Below are 12,025 nucleotides of genomic sequence, written 5' to 3'. Positions count from 1 at the left end.
GTCATCAGAGCTTCTCTTCCAAGAGGGGATCTGTCTATTCAAACCAGCGTTAGGCTTCAAACCAGTAGGAGCTGTCCTCCGAGATGGTTATATCAAGTAGGTAAGCATTGAAGAAAATGAGGCAACCTGTTCACAGTACAAGGTCAATAATTCCACTGCTGACTGTTTGTGATACAACACAAACCCAGTTCAGCCTAAAAACTCTTTATGGAAGTGCAGGTTTTTTTATTGTTACGGAATTTTAAATTCTTCTTCTGAAGAAATTTAAGTTTTGCCTTTGCACGTCATCTCCCTTTTAGAATAAGCCCATCACTATCCTTATTTCAAAATGTATTTCTTCACTGTTAAGAGTGATTTGCCTTATTTTAGGAGCCCGCCTTCACAAAAATTTTCCAGAATTCTATCTCCAAACATTATACATAAAATAAATGATATCTGTTACAGAATAAAAAAAAGACTCTGAAAACACTGGGTGAATCTGCACCAGGTATTATCCTTCCATATCTGGCACTAGTTCTCTGCTACTGAAAGTGCCCATTTCACCCTTCAACAGAAACAGGTTGGGGAGGACTGCAACTTTTAGTATTTTGAAATTTAAATATATTAAAAAAATGAAGATCACTTGGATCATATTATACACACAGAAGATCTGAAAGGCCTGACATGCTTTCAAGTAATTTTTCTGCTCTTTCATGGTCTGGGCCTCTATAACATAACTGGAACACCAGCCCACTTGTGATGTACACTGGAGGTAATATCTATAACAAAACAAAAGGGAAGGAGAAAAGAATTTACTCAGAATACTTAATGTACTGATTTGGTATAACTCACATTTTTGACAGACACTTCTAAGACTACTCCTCTTCTCTGGTCCCTCTGCAGCTAACAATGTTTGTCACTTTGGGAAGACGGTATATGAATACATATGAATGGACCTAAATACACAGGGGGAGGGGGAAGAAAAAGTGAACTTTTCTCCCTTTTGTAGGCCCCCCTAGGAAAAGAAGTGCTCTGCTCTTGGGAAAAAAAGTACTGAATCGGGCACGAATTTTAATTTTTAGATATCTCATGTCAAAAAAGGACATAAGAATAAACCTGATTATACAAGCAGCAAGACAGAGAGAGTCATTCTTATGCAGATAAAAGATTAGACATATCTGGTGTATGACTGTGCAAAGAGACACATGCAAGCAGAGTCCTGCACCCCCCGAGAACCCCACAGACCTCAAACGGTGGTCCTGGCACACCGTGTTACAAGACCAGGCCTGTTTGCAAAGGCCTATAGGGGAGATGTCGCAGAAGACATATGGAGTGACTATTAAGCAAGACGCACAGCAAAGAACATACAGAGTTGGTATTTAGAAAAAGCACGGAAAAGAACATTTTGGAACACTAGTTAACTGTCCTTAGATGACTCAGGACAACAGCACTAAGTAACATTAACTAGGTAACAAAAAATTGAAAGGTAAACAGAATCTTTTGATATTATGACAAATTTGTACAGTTTACCACCCTCCAGTACAGTGAAAACAAATGAACACACACATCTTCCTAAAGCAGACAAAAGATAACTACTGCAAACTTATCTAGGGTAACAAAACTGTGGTTTACAACAGAAGCGGATCCTTTGCCAGATGCAGCAGTTGCGCGCGCGCATGGATTTCAGGACCTAAGCTGAGGTCTTCAGTGCAAACCCGCCCAAAGACTACGGCAATCTCTACTGGTGCCTATCCAGGGTAGGCAGGAAGCCAAAGCCACTGCTGCCAAACTTGTTGAGCCAGTCTTCCCAGTGCTGGCCCACAATGCACCGCTTTGTGTTTGGAAATTGCTCAAAAGCTTTTGCTTCCAGCAACAGTGCGGAGCACTTGGGGAAAGATGCCAAAGGAGTCCATGAAAGGGTATCACAGGGCCACCATAACAGTACGGACAGCCCAAATGCTCCTGTCAGTTGGTGACATCACCCTGAATCGATGACGAACAACACGGTGCTTCCTGTGAAGCCCTGATCTCACACCACCACTCGTAGGAGTGCAGGGAAACTCTTAGCATGATTAAACTATAAATAAAACTGCTGACGTTGCACCTGCCCATCATGTCTTCCTGTTTTACAATGCAGAGCACCATCTATCTGGACTGTGATTTTGGTCCAGGGGCCTTCCTTCACATGGTCGAGGTTATCCACGATGACTCTTGACGGTGTCAGCAGGATGACGGAGAATTGCAGCGATGCACAGAGAACCCCTTTCTCATCCCAAGCAGTTGTAAACAAGCCTCACACGAGACACGCTGACAGCGCACTGAAGATTTTACTCCTGTGCTCTACCTACTCCGCAGATAAAAATAGCCTTCTTATCTCCAAGGCTATCAAGTCAACACTTCAGATCATTAAATTCAGGCCACAAAAACAAAAGAAGAGACTCGCAAGTTTTATTCCAGCAATGACACAGTGGTCCGTGCCCCTGCACTTCAGGGCATAGGCTGACAGGCAGGCAGAACGAGAAGAAAATTTCCCAAACAAGGGTTGATGCGTTTTGGACTAGTTCTCTAAACACCCCATGGAAAGAGCGGTGTTGAAATAGCCAGGCAAAGCAAACCAAGTCAGCTGGCTATCAAAGCAGGTCCTACAGAAGCAACCACAGATAAGGAGAGGGCTCTGCCCAGCCTACAAACAAGACATAGTCAAACTCTATCAGGTATGGTTCAAACATCGGTATTTCTCCTCAAGACTCAGAACATAACTGGTAATAGAAGTCTTCCTTCAATCACTTAGTCACAAAAAAGAGCATTTAGGACAAAAATTTGCAATCCATTACATAAACACGTATTACACAGATATATTGAATTTGGTTCAAAACTTCTCTGTAAATTATGAACTACAATACAGAGCAGAAGCTCCTCAACAAGTACGATTTCTAGACAGTTGCTTTGGGTAACACAACTTACAGAGAAATGAAAACCAAAATTGCCTTCTGAAATTCATCTTTAAGTACTTTTATGAAGTAAATGCTGCCTATCAGGAAATTCACTTAAGCTTTTCGTCTCAAATACTTCCATTTAGTACCAGCGAGAGCAGGATGGCTGCCATCTCTTCTAGCCGAGCAGAACAGACACATTCAAATAGAGATTATTCATTTAAAAAAAAAAAAACTAACTGAAGAAACCCTCCTAAAACCAAAAAGTATATTCCTTACAAACCAAAGCCGTCTAGTTGTCAGAGGCAAGTTAAACTCCTTTAATACATTTCTAGAGTCATCCTAATTGAACTGGAGTGAAACAGCCGATTTTAACATTTCCTGGGAAAAGCGGGAAAATTCCTGGGAAAATTTATTATTTTGAAAGCTGTTTTCCAAATTATTTTACATGGCTGTCTCAATAATCCAACACCCACAGTGTCTGACTATTGGGAACAATTTCGCTCCTTTGAAATATCCATCAAAAAATACAGCCAGTTAACCCAAATTTTTACAGAGTTCAAGGCCTCTGGATATTCCACACTACTGCAGATTTGTTCTGAAGGGAGAATAAGAATATTTAGTATGGTTCACATTTATGCATACTGTATAAATGATTCCTCTCACTCCTTTTGGCATGGTTTGCAACAGCCCTCCATAGAGATAAAAATAAATTATGCTGTAACTCTTCCTCAGCAGAGTAACCCAGATTCATATAGCATTCTCTCCAGTTCACAAAGTTACTGGGAACTAGCGCAGGAATTGCGGGCAAATAAACTTTTCATTTCTATTACCTAGTTTTCTAACATGGTTAATTACTGAAAATAAATTTAAAACCTAACCAACATGTTAAATAATATAAACTAATTCTTACTTGCTGTTTTCACAATACACTTACCTATTATAACTGATCCCGACTTATACTACGGTTACTCACTGATATGACATCTCTAACACTCTTAGAGATAACCAAGATACAAGATCTACTATACCATACAATCACATAGGTAGCCATGTAAAAATCAGATCAGATTCACTCTGAAATAAGTGAGTATGACCCAATGGATTCTAGGATTACCAGACCAAATACATGCTGGAAAATTCACCATCACTTTGTCTTGGAAACAACTTTAAAGTTAGAATGCAACCACTATTTCACAGATGTTTCACTCGGCAGAGATGGAGGAGCTGCTCAATCCAGCATTACTGGGGAAAAAAAAAAAAAAAAAAAATCCTAGAACCACACCCTAGGTGTAAACCAATGCAGATTTTCTTCTGCGTTTTAGCCTGAAACAATAGCCAGAGGGTGTCATTTAGGCTATATACACCTTGATAAAGCCATGGCTACAATATCTAGGGACTGACAAAATGTTTGCATAATGAAGTACCTCTCTGCCAGCTGTCTGATCACAAGGTTGTAGCAAACGTGGCTGTCTTGCACATGCAACCCTCTCGCCCACCGAGCCCCATGACCTGGTCCTGCGTCCTCCCTCCAGACACAAGCAAAACCTTTGTTGACGTCAGTGGCTCACGACAAGACTTCACATCCCCAGACACCACTTAATAAACTGGCAGAACTCCAATTTTCCCACTGACAACATCTACTACGTCATTTATGCAGTCAGTGAAAAAAAACTTAAGAGGCAGAAAACTGAGTTTATGAAGGGCAAAATACCACAGAATTTGACGTTAAAGGAAAACAAACATCCAATTTACTGTGTATTCAGTATATTATTTGCTTTTTAAATTTAACTCATTAAAGCTTCTACACTCCATCTGAATGCAAGCTGCTATAGGACTTTCAAGCAACTGTATCAGCGTGAAATTGTCCAACAAACTTTCTTGCAAATAAAACCGTAAGAGCTCTAGATTTCAGAACAAAAGCACACATCACAGACTTACAACCTCAAAGTTGCTCCCTATTGGATTTTAGCCCTTCAGCTACTTTGTACACGTTTTTTCAGTGCCAGTTCAGAACACTGCATTTTCTACTACACTACAAACAGTTGAGGAAAGATGCAAGTCCTGCTTAGCCACAGAAAAGCAGATCAACAATGCTGCGTAAGTTTTCTGGCTGTTATAATCCTACCAGAAGGGGAGGCAGGCATAGCCAATTATCCCTTTCACCTGTTATTATCAATGAAATTTGTCTATGGGCTATGCTGAAGCTATTGGAAGTTGAAATCAGGGTGAGGGTGAGCTTGTAAATAAGCAATCTTTCTCATGGGAAAACAGGTTACCGCAAAATAGCTTATTCCACAAGGGCTGACAAGCAACGTTTACACACAAATAACTGAGCATTTGCGTATTTATACTCTACTTGAGCCAATAACCTAGAATATTTACCACCACAGCGATCATTTCCAAAGCTAGCGATCATGACTCCAAGTGACATGGGAGCAGCTGTGCATGCAGTTTACTTTGATGAAGTCATACCCCATAGTATCTGGGGTTACCACTTACCACGAGAATCAGTTTGAGAGCCACTGCATCCTGGCTCACAGCTGCACGCAGCCTGCACAAGCAGGGAGAACTTTTGACTGTGCAAAGCCATCTAGCAACAGGAACACCGATTACAGTAAATTCTGCTCTATTACACTTTTAATTCCCTTTGCCAGATTTTAACACTTGGTGCTAAAAACTTAAGGTGTAAGTACAAAGCTGTATTCATCTCTGTTCTGTGACCTGCGCTGTAAGGACATCCAGGAAATAATGTTGAGTACCACACATACAGGCAACTTCCACAGCAATGGTAATTTTATTAAAAGGGAAGAGAAACAAATTTTAAGCATCTCAGACTATTTAGAATACTTAATTACAAATCAAATATTATAATGATTTGTGAGAGATGAAATCTTTTCTGTCTTGTAAGTGGTAACAGATCACACGTATCCCCATCCGGCCTTTGGCAGTTACAGCCACAGGCTAGGCACAGTCAGACAAGGTGTAAGAACTGTGCGTTTTCTTTTATAGATCCACTGCGATAGAAGAAATCGCTTTTAAAATAGTTACCTCGGAGAAAGTAATCTGCATCCTCTTAACCCAATTTATTTAAAAGTACCCTTCACTAAGCCTTTTCTCTTTCCTGCTCTACTTAGATGATAGTGTTATCAACTCATGTGAAAGGCATATTTCTACATAATTTTTATCCCATTGTTAGTCTCTTTCTGAGCATTTGTTCTTAAATGTAGAACAGAAACTACACAAAAACCAGTATTTAATCAAGTATTACCAAGACATCACCTCTTCTGCACAGGGATAACCTAGCTAATCATCCATACCACTTAAGAAACATTAGAAAACAGTGAATTCCTGACTGTTGTGTATAAGTATAGACAACTATTTCAAAGGTTCATAAAAAAAAAAAATCCTGCTTCCTCACATATTTTGGATAGATTGAGGCAGTTTTGTGGCTGCAGTTCCAGTGAAAGTCCCAAAGGCCTTGCAATATCACACTAATAATATGGTAATATCTAAAACATGTAAAGTATGTTTAAAGCATAAAAGATGACACAGTTCTAACTTGCAGTCTAACATCACAATATTCTATTTATAACATGTGACTCATCTCACCAGAAATAATTAAATATTGTAAACAGAACTTGGATTTAAAGGAGAAAAATAACAAGAAGAAAATGAGGGCCACTTGCTGCAGATAATGTCAAAAGTAGCATCCTTTCAAATTGCATGTTTTTCGAGCTACCTCATAAAGTCTCTACAATTTTCTTAAACAGTTCAATGCACTTTTAAAATCTCCTTGTAATTGTTTTACGACAACCAGTCCACAAATCCTTAAAACGCTTTGTGTAAATAGCCAATTAAAATGCAATGAAATGAAGAGGAGATTCGTCTGATTACAGACTGAGAAAAAGCTATGCAGAACGTCAAAAAAGAAGCATGGCACTTTGTGCTGCTACCTTAAAATATTTATTTCAATCTATTAAAAATTCTCACAGTGTATTTGCAGGCAGCCTAGGACTACAGAGCCCTCTGAGCATCTTTGACGTGATTTAACACAACAAAAATCAACTCAATTGAGCACCTCCCAAGGCTGAATAAAAACAAATTTAAATTTGAAATAAGATGCTGTCTCTTACTTGTATTTACAACTTAATATTGGAACAAAAGTTTCAGCAATGCTTAAATTATTTATTGAACCTGCTGCTGGGAAAATTCTAGACCTTGGGTCCATGTGATAAAGATGTTTCCAGCGAGCCCTCCTGGCCCCATCCTGGACATCACTGCTCAACCCCACCCAGCACGGGCTCAAGAAGAACAAGGGTTCATGGCATAGCTCACAGCTCTGCTAACTGCCATTAATAACCATTAATATAATCAAATCTCATAGATTCTGCTGAATGCTGCAGAGCTTCATGGAGTCTCTTCCCCACCCCGCCGGCCCCAGGACATGCTAACTGTCCAAGACCAGAAGTTCAACAGCTATCGGATAACACGATGCTGAACGGAATTTGCTCCCACCTGCTCTCCTGATAGATTCCTACGGTCAGAAAGTCACTGGCAGACTGTATGGATGCTGTAAGGGTGGCAAAGACCTCTTTTTAGCCAAGATTTAATAATCTTGATCAATGACAATTGATCAAATTGAACTCAAGGCTCACATTACAAATGTTCCACCCTCCTATACATTGTTGGCAGTTAGCTACAAACTATGGTGACAGTACTAGTGAAGTGTTTGGAATAGGCAGCACCAAGGGATTCACCTCTCAAAGGATGTAACACCAAAAAAAAAAAAAAAAAATGCTGCATGTGTAACTGAAAGGATGAGATGCTTGAGCTCTTGCAAAGACACCCCATGGTTTCAGCATGCTCTAAGCTATCAAAAACAAACAATTTGAAATTGTCTAAGCAAATCTCTCTTCTGTTCTCCACACTTTTATTTTCCGTTCTGAGATGCTATAGATTCCTTTGCATTTTTATACATATTTCAAAATTATTTCATGAGTCAATATAAGAATCTAAGAGACTTTCACCCCAACCACTTCAAAAGGGTTGCATACATTAACAAGTATTACTGCAAGTAACAATGATCTTGGTTAAAAGCAGTAAGTTCTTTCTGTCTCTTCAATACGGCGTCGGGGGTCGTGGTGGCTTGGGTTTTTTTTGTTTTGTTTAATTTAAAACAACGTACAAGATAACTGGTAACAACTGGAAATCTACTGCTGTGAGAATCAGAGTTCGGGGTGGGGGTGGGGTGGCGGTGAGGGAGGGTTGAGCCCCCAGTCCCAACGAAGAGCTTAAGGCCTCGTCATTTCTACTCAGAGCTTCTCTACTCTTCCACAGAGCAAAACATGCCAACCTGTTGTCAAATTTTGCAAGAAGCAAAAGTTCACTCTGTTGAAGCCTGTCAAAGTTACCACGAATGAACTCTGCGCTTACAAGCACGGTTCTATTTAGATGTCATCTTCACAATAATAATGGGCTAGAAAAATTTTTAAAAGCAAACCAAATTCAACACAGGTTAGCAAGAATCTCCTGAAAAATGAACTTGTTTGCCAAAATGTTGCCAAGAATTGATTACAAAATTTGACACTAAGAATCATTTTCTTCAAATTAAAAGTATCAGATACTACAGACACATCAATCTCCTTTTGAGACCTGCTGCATCTCCAAAATGAACTGAGCGTACGTGAGCACGATGGCTGTACCTGATGACACACACTTCCAGCATCACACAAACAAGTTTGAAAGAAGATGCACTTCAGCAAAGCGTCATTTTAAAATATAAGAAAAAATGCATGAAGAGGACTAGATTTTCTGCCTTGCTGTTTCAGAAGGCATTTATAGATTATAATGCAACATGCTATACCTGCTTCATCACAGCGAAAGCTGTGCAGGAGGGGAATCACACCTTTTGCTGGTTCACAAGCAGTAAGTAAATAAGTGACTGTACGAGCTAAAAGATTGTCATGTGACCTACATATGAAAATAACTGTATTACAATTCCTTCCAACACGCTCTGCCATTGATAGTATTGCTCATCACAAGAACTTCGGTGTACGTAGTCAATTTTAAAGGGTACTTTAAAATAAATTTTTCCCATGATTAAGGATGCTCCTTTCTTGTTTCCATCTGTTGGGGATTTTCCATACCAAAAGCGAGCCAAGTTCATTGGGCTCGTACCTTATTCCGGCAGCTCTAATTTCTACATCAAAGCTCAGTACGAACTGTTACTGCCTCAAAAAGCAACATGTAGGAAAGCATCCAGTGAGTTTCTCACTTTGGTGAAGGTCTGCAAGGATCCCAGCAGGAATGATTGCATATTATGGATTAGCAGAATAGAAAGCATGTAAGAACACTGAAAAAGAAACAGGGAAGTATGAGAGAGAAACATTGGGAGTCTGGTAAGCCCAAATTCAATTTCTAGTTCTTACTTCAATGTGAGCTTGGTCATGTCAAGAAGGGTTAGATACAGAAAAAAAGTGTTTGAGACTATGAACTAATTTTAGTTTCCTGATCCCTACATGGAACTGGCATCACTGACAGGTATTAAGGACTCATCAGGCTTCACAACCACCCGCAACGCTGAGAGAGGAGCTGCCTGATCAGCAAATAGGAAATGCCAGCGACAAAGGTGTGTCTGAAATCTGGCCTCTCTCCACAGCTTGCAAATGCTGTCCTGAAATCACACATTTATGTCTTTTTTTATTCCTTTAAAAGAATAACAGGCATCATTCTTTTCCTTTAAAGCATAATAAAAGGATAAGCTGGGGATGTTAAGCCCCTTTTTAATACAGTGTTATGACAATGGGAACACTCACTCTTCATTCAGGAGACCCAGACTCCAGTGCCTGCAAGCCTGAGATCCACCTCTCGCCCCCAGGCAGGTTGATGAAGAAGCTATTCCCACTAGAAGACGCAGAAAAAACGGCATCTGGGAAAGGCAAGATCTACAACCCAGAACAGGTACACAGGCTGGCAGGAGCCTGATCTGACAACTGTTAAATAAAGAAATAGAATTGGGTTCAAAAATCAAGAACTATTTAAGTGGGCTGTAAAGTCATGTTCCCTCCTTCGCTCCCTCTCCAGGCCATGAATATTTAATTCTTTTATGCAAACTGGAAGAGTTGCAATGCAAGGTTAAATTAGCCTAAATAACTTTGAAATCCTTTTGTGAAGTTGGGCCTCTGACTCAACTCCCAATCTGTAGAGAAAGAACTTTCTTACACAACGAGTTGTGCTGTTAGCCGTACTTAAAATACCGTGTGGTACCATGACAAAAATCTTGAGGTTTGAGTTGATTTGACAAAATTTATACCTTTGGTTCACCTTTCTGTGATAAGATCCACAGTTTAGACAGTCCAATTACTTAATAAATGTTTGGTCCTCAATTTTGAATGTAAAATTCTTCCTGGGAAAAGGAATCGGTTACAGTGTTCTCCAAATCTTATTTGATAACACCACACATACACATGCTGGCATGTTTTGCTACTCCTCTAGTTCTTTAAGCGCAAACTTAATTAATACTGCTTTTTCTTTTGCTTTACTTTGCAGAAGGCCACGCTCCCTACAGACTACCTACAGGTGTATGCCAAGGCACTGTCTCATTCATATGTCATAAAGCAACCAAAATAAATAGACTTCTGGAAGCCTGACAGAGCTACTAAGTTTCACTTTTAATTCTCAAGGTGTTCTATGAACTTCCTTCAACTCATAACCCTACAAATCATTCACACAGTTGGAGTCAGTGAGGAGAAGCTGTGTTTCAGTGGTCAGCCCATGCAAAAAGAGTTTCATGATCTCTCTCCGGAGGAAAAAAAAAAAAAAAAAAAAAAGATTATTCTTCACCCTGCCAGCTAATCTTTAAAATCTGGAAACCTTAGATGCTCGCAATTTAAGAGGTAGAAATAAGAAAGAATGTTTGAAAATCCTTATTAGTAAAATCTTTACTAGAAAAATGTGTATGCTTATTGTTACAAATGCTGCTTTAGCACGTGAATGATTTGCCTATTCAGAAATAAATTAAATATCCAACACAACTGTTAGATTGGAATTGGGCAATGAAGCAATAAAGTGATTTTTAAAATGCCTAGGAAGTTATACATACACATAGAAGATGGCAAAATGGCACAAGCGATTCTGAACGCTGCAGCATAGCTGCCTAACGCATCTTTCTTACAGGTCAGTGACCGCTGACTCCGGTCCTAGAAAATTTTTTTTTTTTTCCAAATTTTAGCAACACTAGGAATTCCACAATAAATAGACATTTTGGTTCAGCCTCAATATGGATCACTGCCTCACAATCTTACTAGTCCGTGCCACCCTGCTTTAGGTTTCATTTGCTGTTTGCAGCTCATGAGTAGGTAAGCACTGAATCAGATCATCTCCTAAGGTCCTGGCAAGTCCTGCCTGCTGTGATCGTAAATTAAGTTTACAAACTCTGTCTTCCATTCCTAACAGTGTCAAATAAATCACTCAGGTCTAATTGATCTAGTATTTAAAACAGTAAGGCCTATTCTACGGCATACTTCTCGGAAACAGAAACTCCGACAGAACCGAGCTAGCGCCAACAATATTAAGAAAGTTTTAGAACATTTCTCTGCTATAAAACAATTGTTAAACTGGAAAAACAAACAAGTTGAACATCACAAATCAGACTCATCACTGATTTTTTGTCTGCTCTGTTACAAAGTTACCAATAATCTGTAGCTTTCATTCATCGTTTGCTACAACTTCAAGTAGCATTGTTACTCTTGAAAGGACCTAGGCCGTTAACTGGCTTGTGCTAATCACAGGTGAAAGGTCACTCTCATTCGGCAGTACACTAAGAAATAAACATAACACATTGACAAGACAGAGAAAGGCATCAGCGTTCAAATACTGACATGGATTGTACTAAGAATCAAAATATTTTAGGTCAAGAGAAGATGTTATCAGTGCTGGTCACACAGCTTCCTTAGGACTATTTATAGCCTAAAAAAAAATCCAACTAGAAACACAGTAAAGACAGTAAGTAACCTATGCCCTACCTTGTAGTTTTGAGATTATATATTAATAATAAGGCCAATAACACCGCTCACTGACAGGCCACAAGTCCCAAATCCAAAGCAATAGGA

At 39.4% G+C, this 12,025-nt stretch overlaps 1 protein-coding gene across 7 annotated transcripts in view; it reads right to left on the bottom strand.

The window, feature by feature from the left end:
• ATXN7 (ataxin 7) overlaps window positions 1-12,025 on the bottom strand; it is an 89,658-nt gene that overhangs the window by 49,809 nt on the left and 27,824 nt on the right. Inside the window, exon 1 of one of the 7 annotated variants that reach the window (XM_075762325.1) lies at window positions 9,731-9,871. The exons of the other annotated variants lie outside the window; for them this stretch is intronic. Coding sequence (XP_075618440.1) covers window positions 9,731-9,737 — 7 coding nt within the window. The 5' untranslated portion in view covers window positions 9,738-9,871. Of the gene's footprint in view, window positions 1-9,730; window positions 9,872-12,025 lie in introns of those variants that run through there. 7 annotated transcript variants of the gene reach the window in all.

This window comes from Balearica regulorum, chromosome 10, assembly GCF_011004875.1.
Source record: "Balearica regulorum gibbericeps isolate bBalReg1 chromosome 10, bBalReg1.pri, whole genome shotgun sequence".
In the NCBI taxonomy this organism is placed as follows: domain Eukaryota; kingdom Metazoa; phylum Chordata; class Aves; order Gruiformes; family Gruidae; genus Balearica; species Balearica regulorum.
Note: the sequence above shows the minus strand (reverse complement) of the source record. Positions and strands in the feature narration are given on the sequence as shown.